This window comes from Strix uralensis, chromosome 15 (assembly GCF_047716275.1).
Source record: "Strix uralensis isolate ZFMK-TIS-50842 chromosome 15, bStrUra1, whole genome shotgun sequence".
NCBI lineage: Eukaryota > Metazoa > Chordata > Aves > Strigiformes > Strigidae > Strix > Strix uralensis.
In genome coordinates this window covers 19,441,068-19,460,597 of record NC_133986.1, presented here as the reverse complement: position 1 = coordinate 19,460,597, position 19,530 = coordinate 19,441,068, and the positions used below count along the sequence as shown (strand labels likewise).

Sequence of the window (19,530 nt, the reverse complement as noted above, 5' to 3'; positions counted from 1 at the left end):
CACCTCTCTGCATTCTGTCTCCTCACTCATTCTTTTAAGCTATTCTCCCCTGATGATCCCCAAGTCCCACTTTCTTCCTCTCCCCTCTCTCCCAGTCAGTGTTCCACTTTCCATTTCCCTTTGGCTTCTGTAAGAGGAAGCCGTCACACTCATAGTCCAGTAGCAGAAACAACAAAGGGCAAAAACAAAAGGGCCAGTGAAGAGGAAGCTCATCTGCAGACAACAACTGAGTTGCAACAGAAATTCAGGAAGAGAATGAAATTTGTCGGTTTTCAAGGTCTTTTAACTTATATTTTAAGTTTGCTGCTTCTCCATACTGACTGCAATCGTGACCCATATGTTCTTTTAACTTAATAACAACAACAAAACCAACAACAACAACAAAGTCATAGAGATAGTGAACCCAAAGGCTTCACATCAGGATCCCCTGAGCCACATATCCCTGGAGTATAAGAGGGTCTTCTTCAGAATTCCCACTTTGTGCTTGCTCTGCTCTTTCCTTGACATGCTATGTTGTCCACTGCCACAGGTAGGGTATTGGGTTGGATGGACATTTCCTCTCATCTACTGCAGTCATTCCTATACCAAATGAATAGAGTGGAAGTAGTTCTCATCTGGAAAAAAAAACCAGCACCAACTTCGCTACTGTTCTTGTTTTACGTTCGTGTTGGGGGAAAAAAAGCTCCAACATATTAGCAAAGCAAACACGTATTTATCAGAAAGGTTTGATTCTGTTTCCCAGTATCTAGTTTACTTTTCTGCTGAATTACAGAGAGGTTAAGAGTTTGATTTGGCATCCATTAAATGCTTCACCACATAATAGAAGTACCGGGATCTCTCTGAGCTAAACGTAACACCCTAGGATGACATCAGCAGTTGTACGAACAACTTGGATTCCAGTAAATTTTAATGAACAGTGTTTTGCTTTTCAAGCTTAGTTGTCAAGACAAGTTTTTTAAATAGAAGAAGGATCCTCCCAAATTCCCTTATGTTGCAACACATTGATTTGTTAAATGATATAACAAGCAATTTATTCTCTTGCCGCATTCTGAACAGTTGGATCATTCCGATTGAAATATTTCCACCTCCTCCTCCCAAAAATATTTGGCACAAGTAGATCAAAAGTCTGTGAAATATCAGCTAAATGATTAGAAGCTTGACAAAGTCATAGCAATTGGGAAGAGGGTCTTAGGAGGTAGAATGTTGTATAATCACATCTGGCAGTGGTAAGGTAAAGATACAAGAAAGATTCAGGAACAAATCAGAACTAGAGTAGCTCATTCTAGCTAACGTATAACTGATGGTTCAAGATAACAATTCATCTCAGTAGATATGCAGTCATTCAGCTTCCACAATGCTGCACTGTACGCTGCCTTGTGATAGAAAGCATGTTGCCCACTTAGTAAGCCAGCATGTGAAAGGATACAATCATTATCAAAGTATGCATTATTAAAGGATTGATAAAATTTGTATGAGCTTCCATAGAAATCTCTTCATTGATTTCAGTGGAAGGTGAGTAATGTTCTACATATAATAAATTTTGATCCAACTGTGAAAAATAGAGGATACCTAAGGTTAATCACTGAAATATAAGTGCAAATTTTTATGTTTTAACAAATTAGCATAATTTAAGAAAAATATGAATTTGCATAGATCTTTTAAATCACTTTCATTATCTGGATCTCTGGACTACAGAAAAAAATATCTAAAGACAGTTTTTTCCCGAGGTGTTCTTCACTAAATCAATTCAGATATCTTCCTGCCTGTAAGCCCACAGGAACAACTTTCCAACATCAACATTCAAGGGCCATTGAATAAAAAAGGTCTGAGGAAAATAATTTTTAAAATAAATTTTGGTGTAGAACTGGCTAAATTACGTACATAAATATATTTACATTCCTTTCTCTTCATGAGCAAATATTATCTAGAATACTGACTACTTAGCAGATATGCCCAAAAGAACAACCATGAGAGTTTCCTGACATTCTATTCTATTATCCTTCATTTCAAAATATAACATACCAAAGCTTTTCCTCCACTTAGAACTTGTATATAGTTTTGATCCACAAATATCCTAGCAAATAAGTCTAGAGACAAAGGGTACAGCTAATGTCTCTGACATACAGAATGAGCTCATTTAGTTCTTTCATGAATGGTCAAACTGGAAATTCTTTCCCAAAGTTCTACTTGTCTTTGATCTTGATATATACAGGATGTTGTTTCTGTCAGAAGCAAAGTAGCACGAAATGGAAAAACCCACTGAATTATCCAGGATGTATACACAGCATGCTCTGTGGTTGAGACCACTTTAACCTTCATAATTAAGGTGTGTCTTATGTTAATTCAACAATATGTTTTATTACATACAAGAGTCCCAAAAGGTTCCCTCAGTGTCGACATGATTCTGTTCAAACTGAATACAATGGAAAAACTCCCTGTCAACTTGAAAGGGCGCAGAAAACAAGTCAATTTATCTCTGCAGTATATAAAATGTGCCTAGAAAGTTCTTGAGTTGGCCAAGTTTGTGTCTCGAAATTTAAAATGTTACTTTGAAATTATCGTTCGAAATGCCGTGGAACCACTGTACCAAACTAAAGGCTGCTGTGATACTGACCTGTGATCCACAAAGGAGCCATGTAAGGCAGTGCATATGCCTCCATGTATGGAAGGACATGGCAGAGCAGATGTTTGGCTTCATCTAAGCATTACTCAATACAGTCAAAGTGGGAGATGAAACACTGCTTCCATGAGTAGAACAAGAGAGTTCCTTTGCTCAGATTAGGACAACCTGAAAGATACTTTAATTTGTTCCTAGCGCTAAAGCATAAAAAAAGTCATTGCAGGTGGAAAAGCCCATTCCTACCCTCTGCACTCCAAAATCTGGGAAAAAGGGTTAGCATTTTTAATTAGCAATTTTCAATAATTAGGGGTTTTTACTCCAGTAACAACCAGTATCAAGTTCCTATCATACTAATACGTAAATGTAGAATTTATTAGTTCCTTCTTGAGACATTTATAATAAAACTGTTTTAGCCAGACAGAAAATAGAAGGGAAATCAAACACACAGAGGAATCTTGCACATTGGCATTCTGCAAGGAAATCATAAAATTGAAAATAAAACCAAGGACTGCTGACTCTCAGCAGACTGCCTTAGTCACTTCTGCAAGAGACCATAATCCCACCAGATTCCTGGTAACAATCACACCACTACCTTGATTCTGAATTAGAGTCAATTTATTTTGATAACTTTTCTAATAACATTTCTCGCAGTATACGTCAAGATTCTTACTGTGTCTTATACACATTCATACTCAGACATAAGCAGAAGTACCCAGCTTTTTTTTCCTAAGTACTTTGAATGAGTTGCAAGTGGTGTGAGACAGTTCAGCTGCTTTACCTACCCCATCAGCAGATGGGTTGGGAGATCTTGACAGGTTGTTTTAAACACTTCATCTTAGTCCTAAGCACTGGGTATATGAATTTAAATATTATGCTCGATATAGACAATAAGATATGTTATCTCAGGATAGTATGGGTATGGGATACCCTAAGAAACATGTAATGAAAATATTTGTATCCTCATTTTTTCATTATGATGTGAAATTCCAAGCACTTCTATATACAACTTTATTTAATAAGCTGTTTTGATATTTACTTATGACTTAGACGCTATCAAAAGAATAGAGTTAAGAGGTTCTAGTAGTTCCTTGAGCTACTATAAGTTGCAACTGAGAATTGTTGTTATCAGAACTGGAAGACATGTTTTTATGGAACACAACTGTACTTCTGCTTCTCCAATTCCTTTCCCCATAATTCCTCTTCTTTTATACCCATATTATACCCCTCTCCATTTCCCCTTTGCAGAAGGGCAAGACATGCTTCTGCAGCCAGAAACAGTGACTGAGAAGAGAGGCTGCTTCAGGAGTACACAGCAAGCATATGTCCAAGGATCTTATTTACATGAAGGGTCAGAAAGCATGAGATGCCTTTGTGCGGAGGGATTTACAAAGCAATAGGCACGGTGAATACTGGAGTACAAGTAGTGGTGTTGCAAGGAGCACGGGTTGAGTTTAAAAGGAAGTTGGAAGGCCATTTAGGTGAGTAGAAACAGCTTGGAGTAGCAGAGGAAGCTGTTTGCCATCTGTAGGTAACAGTGGGATTGAAGAGTTAGGCACAGGAGTGAGTGTTGCTGTAGAGTATGCAGCTGAGGTGCACGGAAACACATCAGCAAAGAAAAAATAGAGTGGTGGAGAAAATTCACAGCAGTGTGTAGTCCTTCACACCATTGCCTGCTGTTTCCTTCACACCATTGCAAACTCAGCAATGAGATTGTAGCAAGATTTTTATTCCCAGGGATTGGATTTTTTACTCCCAGGTAAAGTCTATCCTTCCTACATAGGATCCAAACAGCACATAACTTAACCCACAAAACTGAAGAGATCCTATGTGCAGTGACATGAGTTTCATAAAGAGCCTGTGATGGGCAGGTATTTGGATGATGACCTTCAGGATCTCAGACCACCTCTTCAACACTGTATAACCTCCTGTCTTCACTAAACCACTTTAATACAACACTATCCGCATTTAATCTGATTCTCAAGCTTCTTATCTTTAAGCAGGGTTCCTAAGTACCTTTGGCTATGACATACAAGACTGTAAATGAGATAAGAATCTTGCTCATTATGTTCAGAAAGCTGCAAGAATATTTTTCATTGTTCTCTACAATGTTTCTACAGATCAGTCAGCACCATAATTGAATGTGGCCCTAAGATACAGTTGAGTTTGGATGAAATAAAATTGTTAAAGTTGTGGAGACACCCTTCTTCTGTACAGATGTATGTCACAGAAATGAGAAGAAATGAAGCCTGGTTAATTTTAAATTCTCTTTGGGAATTTGAAACTAGAAGGGAAGAAACAAGCCCCCTTACAGCTATTAACATCATGTCCTTCAGCACTTGCAATATATTCATTATGGTAAACTAACAGAGCAGCATGCATATACGCGCATACACCTAAAGGTTACGATGTGCAAATAATAAATAGAATGGGTGACTTGCAGCCTCTCCCAGAGCAAAGCCTGACTGCATGAGATCCATCAACATTCTGCTTTGACTGGCCCTTAAATACCATATGTGGAATGGCAATTGGTTTAAAACAAGTGCGAGTTGTTTTGCACGTTCTTTCTATTTGTAAGGGACAACACGTAAAATTAAAACTCACCTCAGCAGTAAAAGAATAACAGAAATTAATACAGCTCTATTATTCTGAAACCTTCTACTGCAACCAGAAGCAGTCAAACAGTGCAGTCAGAGAAACGTCAAGATTCTTACCGTGAATTGTGTCCTATCCACGTTTATACTCAGACATAAGCAGAAATACCCAGCTTTTGTCTCCTAAGTACTTTGAATGAGTTTCAAGTGGTTTGAAACTCAGTTCAACTGCTTTACTTATCCCAGCAGTGCCAGGCAGCACTTTACTGTCCCATAATTCTTGCTTGGTCTTAAAATAAAGGATGATGTTGCAGCCTGTGGAAAGCAGAAGCTTGCTTACCCCTATTCCTGCCTAGCTTCTTTGTCTGATTAGACTGGAGCAAGAGAAATAACACCAAATTCACATCCATTCTTTGCCTCTCTCATTCTGTTTGCTGGCTGCAGAACATACTCAGAGAGCAGGTGCTGTACTCACCACCAGGCTGGACTGTGTTTTGAATGTCTAGTCTTTACTAATGTTTTAACAGATAATACACAGAGAGCATTGTAAGAGGGTAATATAGCCACAGCTACACGGCTCACAGCCCCTCTCCTCCATGGATACGAATATGTCTTACATATAGGAGAATGCCCAGGGATTCAGAAACTCCTACTTTTAGGAAGCATTTGATGAAAGATGTCTCTATATATAGAAAAAGGAATTAAACTAGAACACTGATTCCCTGTCCCTCAGCAGACGCAAGTGCATTTAACAATCTCATGGTGATTTTTAAATATTAGAGAGGAGCTCTGAAATTGAAATAGGAATGAGTAAGGAAAAGAAAGACTGAAACAGAATTAGTAAGAAGCGGAAAAGTCTTATAGGTGCTCCTATAACTATCTAGATGTGCTACAAGAAGGCAAGGAGGGCTTGTATGAAGTCCTAGAAGCTCCCTCCAAAAATTTCAAGATGCAGATATGTTGTCTATAAAAGGTGTGTTTTCAGTTCATGTACCCAAGAATTTGGAGAAACAATACATCACAAACCACAAAAAATTATTTATTCCTATAATTGTCAAAACTTTAGAAAATAACGAAGCTCATGATAGATAATCTTGCACAAAAGAGCAACGAAATTTTGGAACCAGGTCGTTCACTGACCAGGTTCACTGTGGGGGTCATAAGGACGCCAAAGCTGAAGGAAGGGAGGGAGTGGACATGTGCAGCCAGTCCAGGGGAAAAGGAGATAGCAACAGCTCTGCTTTAACTGGATTTGAACTTCTTGGGAACCGCATCTTAACTAATGGGGTAGAACAGGATATCACAGAGGAGAGCAGCAGGAGGAACCACTGTGGTCATCCACACTGACCATTATCATCAGCCATCCCAAAACAGATGGACACTGCTGCATACTTGGTAGCCCACAACAAAACTATCTACATTGAGCTTTTATTTGCAAATTGGGCTATTCCAGGAGTTAGTCTGCATAAGTCTTTTCTAAACTTGTAGATTTGTCTCATACACTCTATTGATGATAGAGAGGGAAAGAGGGAACAGAAAAGCCACGAAATGAAAACTGAATTGTTGCATTGTTGTCTGCTCAGGATGGATGCCAGGTAACTTTCATTAATTTGAAGAATAGGGTAGACAAAGAGATAAGGGATGATAAGCTTGACTCCTTAGGCAGAAGTTCAGCCGAGCCTCTAAAGTCAGTCAGCACTGAAGACAGGAGTTGTTAGACTTAGAGCCTGGTCCCCACATATATAGTCTTCAGACTGAACTTAAAGTTATCTGCCAATATGGGCATAAACTTAGTCTGCCAAGCATTGAGGGTATGTGCAGCACTTCAGAGCATACTCAAACCTGAACAATTTTGTGGAACAGGTGCAGAAATGACCCATCAAGTATCACTGAGAAAGCCTCACAATATAAGGAAAAATACACCAATATCTGTCCAACAACAGGTTCTGAAGTAGTCAAAGAAATGCAGATTAAAACTTGAGAGTGCTTGGGGAAAAAATAATCATTAAAATGAGGGGCTACATACAACTACTGGGGCAGGAGAAATAATTGTGCCAAGCTTGTGGAGAAGAAAAACAAAGAAAAAAATTAACTATATTAAGTCTCCCATCAAGGATTCAAAAAGCCAGATTTGGCTCATGTATATTATTAATATCGCACAGAATAAGGAATCTATGAAATGAAGAAAAGGTGCACAGGCAAGGCAAAAGCACAGCAACATGTAGGACAGTGAATGTCAAACAGATAACAAAGCGTCAGTGGCAATATTAGTCCAGAAAGGCATACTCAGCACTAAACAGAAGAGGAAAACAAAACTGAAATTCAATGAGACAAACCAAATGAGAGCTATAAACACCATCCTAACACTGTAAGAACCAAACAAATACTGAAGGTGAAAAATCTACCGGCTGATTTTTCAGATAGCATGTACAATGGAAAAGTTACGCTTTCAGCTGAATTAAGTGCATGATGAACCTAAGAACATTAAACCTGGTAAAAATGATCCACCACATACATATATACACTTTCCCAACTTAACAAAATAGCACCAAACAATCAAAAATACTGAGATAAGACAAGGCATGTCAGCTTTCTGGCAGCAAAGCTATTAAGAGTTTTTCCAGATAGGTTTAAAGGATGGCAATTAGGTTAAAAAAATGATTCAGCCAGTACAACTGAATATTCACATACTTAAAGCCCAGGAGCAAGAATCACAATGAGAAAGAAGGTGCTGAGCTCATCTGGGTTCTATACTGACCACACAGAAGTCAAGCAAGCTGTGCGCTTAAGAAGAGCTATTACATTTGAAAACCGTAACATGAATGACCACATTTCATTAATTCAATTTGAAATGCACAGAAGCCATTGTTGCCAAAGTATTAGACATGGGTTTAATTTATTTTTCTTGCATCTTTCATTTCCGTTAGTTAAGGTGAGCAGAGCCTGCCAACAGTTCAAGATACCAGTTACAGGCTCCTCTTCCAAATCCTTTAAAACCGAATCAAGAAAAGGGAAGACAGCAGAACTGTTCAGTTAAGGTGTCACTCTATAATTAGTGAACTATGACTAATGTCACTGACAAATGAGGCAAGTTACTTAATTGCCTCTAACCTTCTCTTAGCTCTCACTTGTTTTCCATTTAGACTCTCTAATCTCCACAGTCGGAGTTTTATCCCACGTTCTGTAGCACCTTGCATGACCAGTTCTAAAGTTACTGTAACAGACTAAAAAGTCTTAACAACCATATACAACAGAGAGCTCATCGGCCATTCACTGTAAGAGTTTAACACTCTCGCCACATGCTTTTCACCATGAGGCTATGTGCAGCTTTTTTCTCCATGGAGAAACCTCTCTGAGATTTCTCAAATGTTGTGACATGTTATACTAAACAGAAAACAGACTGCACCATCTCCTCTAAGAACCAGGGAAAGAAGCCTGTTGCCAGAGTGTGCCCACCATTTTCTTCCACGTAGCAATGCATGTTTTTGTTAGGGGGAAGTTAACAGGCCATTGAAAAAAGGCTGGAGAGTGAGCGAGAATCCCTGGGTAGGGCTGGAAAGCAAAACCCTGGTGAGTCACCTGTAGACTGATGGAAGTAAAGAACAGTTGAGGCTATCAGAGAAAGGTGAGAAAAACATGAGCAGGACAAGCCAAGAAGAGCAACTACACCTCTACAGAGCTAGGTGGAAAGGGTGTGCCGGATCCTCTGCTTAAGTTAATGCCAACTTGGTTTACGTTAATTGCAGACTATCATTACATTACTTTCCACACCACAATAAATATTCTTTTCTCTAACCAGTCCAACTATTCATTCATTTTCCCAGTTCACATGGCAAGCAAGGGCTTCACAGAGCTGAGGCACAACGCAGCTTTACCCAGATCCCAACTACCTCTGGTTTATCACGCTTGCGAGGAGGTAGAAGTTCTCAAGACTAGTGGAGTTGCAATTTGAACACAGAAGGCAGAAGAGTTTTGGTTTCATTAATAGCCTTAATACTACCATTTGGTAACTCCTGAATGCCTGCCTTTGCCACCCTCATATCTACTTTCAAGTTGTAATTATAGTATTTATAGTATGCATGATACACACATTTTATCTGGCATTTGAAAGTTTACATTAAATTGGTATAATCAATGTCTCCAATTTTGTCCCTACTTCTATGCAAGAAACCGAGAAGAAAATGTAGAATTGGAGACATTACATCCATTGTCAGAATTATGGGTCAAATAACACATATATTGGATTGAGTGTTACAAGAGGTACTTTTAGTGACCAATCCATTGGTATAGTTTTTTGATACAACATCAAAATAAAAGTCAGAAGAATATTTGTCAGCCAGATCCTTGGCTGTTGTAACCAATTTCCAATAACCTCCTATAAAATGAGCTGGTCTGTATCAACTCTACAGATCTATCCTAAATTTATTTCCATGTTATTTGATGCTGAGGTGTTAAGATAAGCTTCACACAGCATTAAACCTGAGAAAAACAGACTAAAATGCAGGAAAGAAAGAAAAATACTTTCGACACCTCCCTGAACATTCTCTCCTGCAAACAAAAGTGCTTTGTTTTAGTGCCAGACAATACCAAAACTGTGGTCCCTTAGTGGATTCCTGGTGTACATTAACAATAAAGGCAGCTGCTTGAGTTTCTGTTATTAACATACTTCAAAACTTGCTTCTGTTTTTTTTTTTCCCTCATACAACTGAAGTGGACAGCTCACTTCTCCCTCCCAACACAGGTAGGCTCCTTTCACTGTACCATCTGGGAAATTCAAATGTCCTCCAACTACTTTTTTTTTTTTTAATCTACAAGAACCTCTTGGAGCAACCACCCACATGACAAATGAACACATTTTCTTAAACCCTTCTGGATTTTGTGATACTCTCATTTACAGATTTGATTCCCCCAGCAATCAGTGAAATTTCATAGTCTGATAACTTTTAAAATTTCATAAGCCGCCTGAGTGACCTGAATTTCTTCTGTTTAGTTATTACCAATTTCACCCACTCCTTGTGGTGGAGAGGGAGGGAGAGAAAGAGGCTGAACACTGGAACATCGTTGGAATGTCTCTACTCCCTGGATCAAAAATTTCAGTCTGAGCACTAGCAATCATAACAACTCCAGAATACATGAAATTTTGAGAAAAATATCTGAGCAACATCTTTTGAAGAACACCTTCAAATACAACTGGGACAACCTTCACAACAGCTATATAATACTGTGGACTGGTAAATGCTTAGTGAAATAACATACTCAAGTTTGACTGCATTGTTGTAGTCACAAAAAGTTATAGTGAGTGATAAAAACTGTCAGAAGAAGAAAGCAAGTGCTTGATATTAGCACTCTGCTTAGTAACAACTCCAGTAAAAGAGACAGGAAGGAGACACAAAGGTAAAAACAGCCTTGACCCCAGTGACACACCTAGTCATCCTAGGTACAGACATCCTCCCCCACTTCACCACATGAGTCTCAAAAGCACTAATTGCCCCCTCAGAAAAGTCCTCCCTTTATGAGTAGTCCTTTGCTCTAGTATACCCAATGAGAAACAAGAAACTCTCTCCAAATGTTTTAAAATAACACAAGAAGATCCTGGTGTTCTGTTATTCCCCTTGTGCAGAGGTGGGTGTAACTGAGAAGGAAAGCAAGCTCTGCTACTTCTGAACATCACAGGTAGCCTATTGCTAAAGCTATACGCACATTAGTTGCTGAAAGCCTAGTTTGTTGGGTGGCTTTTTTAATTGCTTAAGTGAGACTAGTGTATATTTATTTAATACAGCTAACTGGTCACGTAAACAAGATACCATTTGCCTTCTCTATGTACAGATGAATTTATATTCATCATGAGTACTGGCACAGAATAAAACAACGTTCTATGGGCAGGAAATCCAGCCTTTTCTTTTCTCCTAGTCTGCTGAAGCATGAAGATACAGATCTAGGGTGTGTAAACAGCTTACTACTGATTATGAAGATGTAACTTCATTAAACATCCTGGATATTCTGACAGGGAACATGTCTCATGTTTATAGCAGGCCAATATGTTGACTTAAGTACCCCAGCCTTGCCATAGTAAGCTACCACTGATTTCAGTCCAAAAATCAAATCCAGACAACACTTCATAAAGGAACTCTTTTTTGTTTATTTTATAATACTAAATGAGTGAGGATCTAATATATTTAGTGCTAAACAAAAGTGGAAATAAGGGCTGAACGGAAATATATCGAAAAAAAATTGCACCCTTCAGTTCAGTAACACCTGAACAGAATATTGTGTTATACTGTCCTATTCTTTCACGGAAATATTTTTATAATTGTGGGGTAGGATTTTGATAAGAACCCAAGGGAATTAGGCATCCAGCTGATATCACATTTCACAGTTAGGACACCTTCCCGACTTTGTCTCCTTTCCCTGCTTCAGCAGAAATGACAAACATCAGTAGGGACTGCTGAACTGAGTATTACCAAACATGCAGAAGTGATACTGTCCCATTTTATGCAAAGAAAATCCTTTCTGCATCTCTACACATTCTAGTACACATAATTTTATTTTTCTTCTCCTTCTCCTGCGGCTCCCGCACCCCAGTTATATCTTCCAGGTGTCTCTTGTTAAATCCCCCACTGAGGAGCGGCTCTCATTCCATTTCTTATGATGAAGATTTTTTGGATCCATCAGCTACTTTCTTTCTTGTAAACTAGCAGGGGCTGAAGATGAAGATGAACTGAGGGCAAATGTTATGTGTATACCAAGTGATAGACTGTGCATCTTTTTTTTCCAAACCTAGCACTTTTAGGGGAATGCTCTCACTATCTTTGAACATATTTTCCATCTTTTACAATATTACAGTGAGGTCTATTGACCTTGGAAAGAGACAGAAATCTGCCCAGAGCAACTCATCCTACCTATCTCTGATCCCAAGCTAAAAAAGAAGGATAAAGTGACATGAAGTAACAATACTGTCTGTTTATTGAAGCATACATTCATTCCTGCTTTTAAAATGATAATCCAGTAGAACTGCAAAAAGCCAATGTTCAGAAAAAAAGTATGTTAAACTTTTGCTGGCTAGGCTTATAGGTGTGATTCATTGCCTGTTTCTGTAATTTGTAGTCCTCATAACTCCATGGATGTGAATGGAATTACACAGGAATGATACTGAAACAATGTGATCATGGTCGCAGATCATAATAAATCTAAGATTTTTTTTCTCCTGTAAAGCTGGTGTAAGGCTCTCTGACTGTCTGAAATTACTCCTGATATTTTCTACAAGAAGGCAAAATCAGATTATGCAGAGAATTCAGAAGCAGATTTCAAGGTTTAAGCCCATCTCTAACCAATATAGGATATAGTCTAGGTGAAGCTGGCTTAATGTTCCTCAGATAGGTGCCTAATGCTTGTCAGTGCCACACAGAAGGGTTTCCATGGTATACACTCAGTGTGATGTGTGATAGTGCAGGACCCTTCAAGGTTATAAGGCTGTTCTTTTTACAAGAAGATCAGCTACCCTAAGAGGCACAGAGGGACTTCTAATGCTAGGTCCCCACATATGAAATAATCCACAACTCAGACTCAGAGATCAGCAGGGTTTTTTGCAAAGGAGCTGCCTGGCATCAGCTACAGTATTGAAAAACTCAGAATATTACTTGCATGCCATCTGCATAACTGTAAAGCAACACCAAATTAAATTTGTTCCAGGACCTGTTATTTGTGGAGGAGGAGTTGTGTTCTATTTGCAATCATGTTATGTTTCTTTATTAGACTGAACCTTAACAAAATACACGTACGGCTATGTATACACTCCTCCCAAAATGCAAATGCCATTGGCCAGTTTCTGAGGAAGGAAAAGCATCCTCTGTTTACCTGTTCATTTGCTAAAATCCCCCAAACCCCACCTTTCTAGATTCTGTGAATCAATCTGGGACTGAAGCCAAAGTCACCTGCTATATAAGACTGAGACAGCACAGGTGAACTACTCCTCCCAACCAACTTCAGACCCAACATCCTTGTGCCAGACTCCACTCAAGATGGGGTTTGGCAGGAGGATATGGGTACCAGAATGGGCTTTCCTGTTAGCAGTTTGCTGTATCCATCAGATAGGTAAGAAGTTCTCTATTTTATTGGAAAAGAAAAAATACTCTATGTTTAATAATGTATTTTAAACGACTATAGTCATTGTATTGTTTCACTTAACAGATGGTTGCATTTAAAACAAGATTTCTTCGTATATTTTTTTTCCAATTTTCACTGAATATTTAATGTCTATCTATTAACTGGGCTGACTTAATTTAATATTGCCTCAAACTACTGCATATAACTACATTTGGAAAGTAACCCTGAGGATCAAATCAAAAAGAACCATTATTCACATCTTAAAATGTCAGGTTTTCAGTATTGCTTATGCCTTACAAAAGCATTTTATTCCTGTTGCATTTTGTATTAGGATTGATTATGAATGTTATGGTTTTTATTAAATTTAAAGCACTACATTTTCCAGTCACTGGATCAGACTACTGCTCAATCATTTTTCAGTATCCTGTCACCTACCAGGAGTTAATAACAGATTCTTCAAGATTTCTTACAACTTCTTTTGCAAAAGAGGCTGGAAGGGAATATTCATGTGGCAATGATTTTCAGTAACTAATTGTGCTTTGATAATACCCTATGCAAAATATTTACATAAATTACTAATATTGAGTTGTGAGCAGGACTAGGAGATTTATCTGACACACACAATCCATCATTTTATATGTTTTTTTTTTTTCTCCTGTCAATATTATATCCATCAGGACTGGTCTTGGCAGTTTTTATTAATATGGGTAGTCCTATTAAGTCAACAGGACCGTTCAAATTGAAATTACTTTCATGAGTACAAGCTTGCTAAGTCAGTCCCATTCATGTAGAGTAATTACTTCCCTGTAAGCTAACATTTTTAAACCTTCAGATTGCCTATGTACATTTACCTTGCATATCATTTTCAAAACAGTGAGAAGTGCAAATGAAATTTTAGACTGTGAAATAAACACTAAAATACTGGCAAGTTGATTTAAGCACAAAATACAAGTCACTTAGAGTATAAGCTTACATTTAGAGTCATGCAATGTCAGTCGAAAACATCTTCAGTCATTCATTGAACAAGAAAGTTATTTATATTGTGCTATACTAATCTGATAAATTGTTTTTGGAAACGAGTAGTGGTTAGACAGTGTCCAGCAAACTCCTCTTTATCCAAATCACACTCCATGGAAAATATTTTCAGATGTCCTGAGTGACTAAAGAATATTGGCCCAGTCCCATGTCATCTCCACAAATATTCTGTGCCTGACTTTATATTTTGGGTCAAATATAACTTTTATAAATTGATTGTAATGATAATTGCATATGTGGATTGGCAGCTGGATACAGGCTTAGCAAGATGCATCCAGAAATATTCTTAATAATTAGGTCAGTTCCCGAATTATCAAATAGTAAATTATCTTGACTATCCTTACAACTGAGAGACACTTATTTTTATAATGGTCAACAATGTGGCATTGTGCAATTGCTAAATAAACCAGTGCAGCTAGAATTTCCTTGGGAATGATGTATTTGCTAAGTAAAGAAAAGCCCCTGCTGTTTCCTTGAGAAAAATTAACAGATCAAAATACACGTATATACTATTTTGCTCTGTTACAAAGGTTCTCATGCCAGAATAAACATTGTATGATTCTATAGCTGCTGAAATTCCTGTAGATGTGTTGGGTGAGAGCAAATTCTGGCCTATTATTAAGACTTACAGAGGCATTTGTCTCACTTGATCAGTATCAATTATAATGATATGAATGCATTTACCTAATAATATTATCTGTGATACTGAAAGACTAATAGGAAATGGGAAATGGTTAAACTCTGACCTGAGTTACTTCTTTGTACATTGCTAGTGGTCACGCATAAAGTTAAGTGAGAAAAGAATTAAAAGCTTAGGTCTGAAAGAAACTGCAGACACCACAGTAACTTCTAGATATGGTGAGGCTGCCCAGAACCCTCTTCTCCAAAACCAGCAGTCTCTTGGGGACCTCTTTGGGAGTGGGTGCTTGAATCCCTTCAGACAGGCATCCTTCAGCTCTGGGATCAAGTATTTGATCTGATTACATGGTGGGCACAGCAAGAAGTTATATTAAAAAAAAAAAAATTTAAAAAAAGGTGCTCCTGATCCAGTAATTTTTAAGGCAAAGGTAGTTTTCCAGCTTTCATGGAGGTATCTGGGCTGAGGTTCTTAAGTGGAGGAAATGCTCAGCAAGAAATGTAAGCACCAAAGGGGACTGGGGTTTATGGCACACCCCTGACTTCAGCATTTCCCCCTCTTCCAGCAATTCCCTGTTCAGTGAGATGGGTGTTATGGATCCAGTTCTGAGTCAGTGAATTCTTTCCACTTATTGTATAAGGAAAAATGGGGCTTAATTTAGGACTAAATTACATAGGCAGTTCCTCTTTGGCTGAGAAATTTACACACCTAGAGTGCTCATTCACATAATCCTGATCAGGATTCCGATAATTAGTCATTTCACCACCTAAATCCTTTGAGGATTTAGACTTGGCAGGTTATAGGCGTATGTTAGTCAACATGTTCCGAGCACGGTTATCACATGCTGACAGGATTGAGACCTTCACAAAATAAAGTTATAGCCATTTTCTTTTACAGGAAATGCCTGTCATATTTACTTATAGAAGACAAGAGTTTAGAGCACCAACCTAGGAGCTCAGGGTCAGTCTTTTTCTAGGCGTAAAAGTGTCCACGTCAATATTTGTCATCTCTTGAAAGTCTATGCCAATACCTCCTCTGGCATGGTATTGCCGGGCCATGCATGGAAAGGAATTAAGAACATAAGGAGTCATGATAGAGAGAAGAAGAACTCATCTGGAAGACACTTCGTGTAGTTGATCCAGTAACCATTTAACTGGAGGTACAAAAATAATCCCTGAAAGAAAGCACAAGGATAGGACACTTTTGATGTAGCTGAGTGCCCTGATCACGTGGTCCCATGGTCATGGCCTATTTTTCCCTCCTTTGTCACTGTCCCACTGTTTTCAGCACTGTGTCTCAGCTTCAGGGGGGGTAGGAAGGACCCTTGGTCAAACAGACTCACAGTATGATGCTTAAGGTTTTCTGCAGAGAAGATGTGAGTTTGAACCATCTCAGAGTGAGAAGAGGGGTAGAACAGGAAACCTGGTTCTTTTGTTACTTCTCCTGGGTTACTGATCAGACTATGGGCCCTTGTATTCTCACTCAGAGGTACCTTCTTGCATCCAGCTGTAAAGCAAATCTAGATCCCTGATAGAGGCTTTAGATTTGCTCCAGAAGAAAAGGCCCTATGTTTAGGCCCTAAAGGAACTAGCAAATAAGTATCTGCAGCCATTATTGGATCAAACCTTAAGTCCCTTGCTTTTTTTAACGAGTTCTGTGCCTTTTCTTATTATTACCTAGCTACTACACAGCAATTTTAATACATGGCTCTCACATTTTGTGAATTCTTCCTGTAATTGTTTCACATATTAGCGAGATTTAGTGCAACAGTCAAATAAGGGCTGTGATCCAGTCATCAGAATCCCTTATAGCGAGTTTTAAGAAAGCAGATATACATGAAACGTTTTTTGGATTTCAAACGGTGTATTTGTAACAAAAAGTCTCTTTCTATAATTACACTTTACCTTTTGGGGGGACTTGTTTCATTTTTTCTGATGTGGTAAAGGACTTTCCCCTTTGTATCACAGAGATGTATCCGGGTCCTTTGATCCTATCTAACTGCCTTGCTTGAAAAGTTCGGATACAGGACATTGTACTTAATACGCTTTTTACAATTTCTTCACAGGAGCCCAGACTGAAATCCAGCAGGAAACAGGAAGTAATTACACTGAGGCTGTTCAGCAGAAACAAAACAGTATGTTCATTTATACCATGTACTTGTATTTACATTGATTCGCTACATCTCTACTAAGTAATAAAAATGCCTAAGAAAATCTCCTTAGCATATTGCCAGTAATGTCAAATAAAGATAAATGTGTATTAACAAGCTTCTATATATAAGAATATTAATAACTTTATTAGATACCAATTACTAAGCACACATAGTATGTTTATATTTGTATAATAATAGGTAACTAAGAAAACAGATGTGTGTTTGTAGAGGCTGTATGCATATGTGCATGAATATGTATATATAAAATCAAAGCGCAATACACATGCAGGATGTTTGGTTCCTTATAAACAAGGAAATAAGACCACTTTGGCAAGCGTAAAGTCAGCAGCTGATGTTGGGAAATCAAGATGGCAGCCCAGCTTCACTGATTTTTACCATGTAATGATTGTGACTACAACGGATTTGTCGTCATTTCTAAGGGTTTTCAGCCCCTTCGCAGAAAAATATTAAAGAGAGAGCAAAGGGGATAATTAAAGTTTTTATTCCCTCCTTGGAAAGAGAAGGTGTAATGAGAAGGCAACTATGGTTTTGTATCAATAACAAGCTAATTTAGTGCAGTTTAACCCTTTGTATTGTTCAGTGTGTCTGAAGCACTCCGGGGTGGAGACCTGTGAATTCCTGCCTCCCCTAACACAATAGTTTCCTAAAAGGATCAAAATTAAAAGGTAGAAAATACAGATCATCACAGTTGATACAATTTCTTATGATTTAACTATCCTGATTTTGAATTTTAGTACACACATTTGACCTGATCCATGGCCTGTGTAAAACAAAACAGGTTTAACATTATTTAATCAGACCTGCCATTATTATCTTTCTAGTCCTTTCTAGGCCAATTTTAGGTGTGAATTTTGATATTGTTATACTAGTTTTTGTTTTCTTTCTTACTTTTTTCTGGCTTCTACTACAGCTTCATCTAAGGTGAACATCATCCAGCCGATGCTGACAAATCCAGTAATAACACGTAAGTAAAGGAAATTAAATGTATTCGATAAGTTTTCAGGTTTAGGGGATGTAGACAGGGAAATCTAATACAAATAGGGAAAAACACTGGTAAAGGAAGTCATGGATTATTAAGAGGGTCATTCAGAAACATAATATTGATAATAAACTGTTACTTGTTAATAATATTGATAATTTACAATGGTAAATTGTTAATAATATTGATAATAAACTGTTATCTTAGCTGAAATGTGGACCATTAATAAAGCCGTAGCTGAACATAATTATAATCATTTATAGGAGTATGTAAGATGAATAACAGATATGAGTGAACTATACACAGTTTTATAATGGATAAATGGACCGAAAATAACAAATGGAGGTAGGCAGGTGAAAACTGTTCAATGACAAAATGAAGCCCTGGGCGAGTTGATTTTCACCATGTTAAGGCTGGGAATTTTAAGTCATTTTTTACAGCTCATTTTAATTCACAGCTTCCAATCCTGCTCACAATGGCCGTGTGTGCAGCACATGGGGCAACTTCCACTTCAAGACCTTTGATGGAGACATATTCTCCTTCCCTGGGCTCTGTAATTATGTTTTTGCATCCCATTGCAATGCTGCCTATGAGGATTTCAACATCCAGATTAGACGCATAGTGGTGGAAAATGCTCCAACAATCAACTATATCACCATGAAACTTGAAGGTGTAGTTGCTGAACTAACAAAGGATGTTGTCATGATCAACAGCAACAGGTAAGTTTATTCATAACACATTTTTGGTAACCGCAGATTTTTTTTTCAAACTTGCCAAGTACTTAGGGGGAAGAAAATTTTGTGTTCTTCAATAAATCTGACAATTTTACTGACATAAATAATGAAGAAGTTCTATTAATTCCTTTCACAGTAAATCAATCTTTCCCTTAAAGATTACCTTGAAAATAAAATTTGGATGAAAATTCCTGAGAGGCTGGATCCAAATTCAGATCTGTATTTAACGATGTTGGACCATCTTATTTTTTATTGCATCTTTTTTCCACACAACTCCATTATTTTAGAATCCCTACAGATGCTGGATACCACAAGCCATTTTTTTTTCTTTTTATCAAACATCCGGATCAGAAAATACCTAACATTCTTTCTGCCCTTTCCCAGAGTTCAACTTCCATACAGCCAATCTGGAATTACGATAGTGAAAAGCAGCAGTTACGTGAAAATTGTCAGCAAAACGGATGTTGTGTTAATGTGGAATGAAGATGACAGTGTCCTGGTAAGAACTGCTCCTTGACCTGGTTACACCTTCAGATACCAAAGCTAACCTTTGATTAGGCCAATCCCTATCTGTTTTGGGGGTTACTCTTGCCTTCTCGTCTCATACTGTTGAGCAATTCTTTCTTAATAAAGATAGATTTGCATCCAGGTAGTCCTA

At 38.0% G+C, this 19,530-nt stretch overlaps 1 protein-coding gene across 1 annotated transcript in view; it reads left to right on the top strand.

Moving 5' to 3' along the window:
• The window catches only part of LOC141950088 (mucin-5AC-like), a 56,165-nt gene that overhangs the window by 5,402 nt on the left and 31,233 nt on the right, over window positions 1-19,530 (top strand). Inside the window, exons 3-6 of the mRNA XM_074884488.1 lie at window positions 17,052-17,120; window positions 18,070-18,123; window positions 18,596-18,857; window positions 19,257-19,371. Coding sequence (XP_074740589.1) covers window positions 17,052-17,120; window positions 18,070-18,123; window positions 18,596-18,857; window positions 19,257-19,371 — 500 coding nt within the window. The remainder of the gene's footprint in view (window positions 1-17,051; window positions 17,121-18,069; window positions 18,124-18,595; window positions 18,858-19,256; window positions 19,372-19,530) is intronic.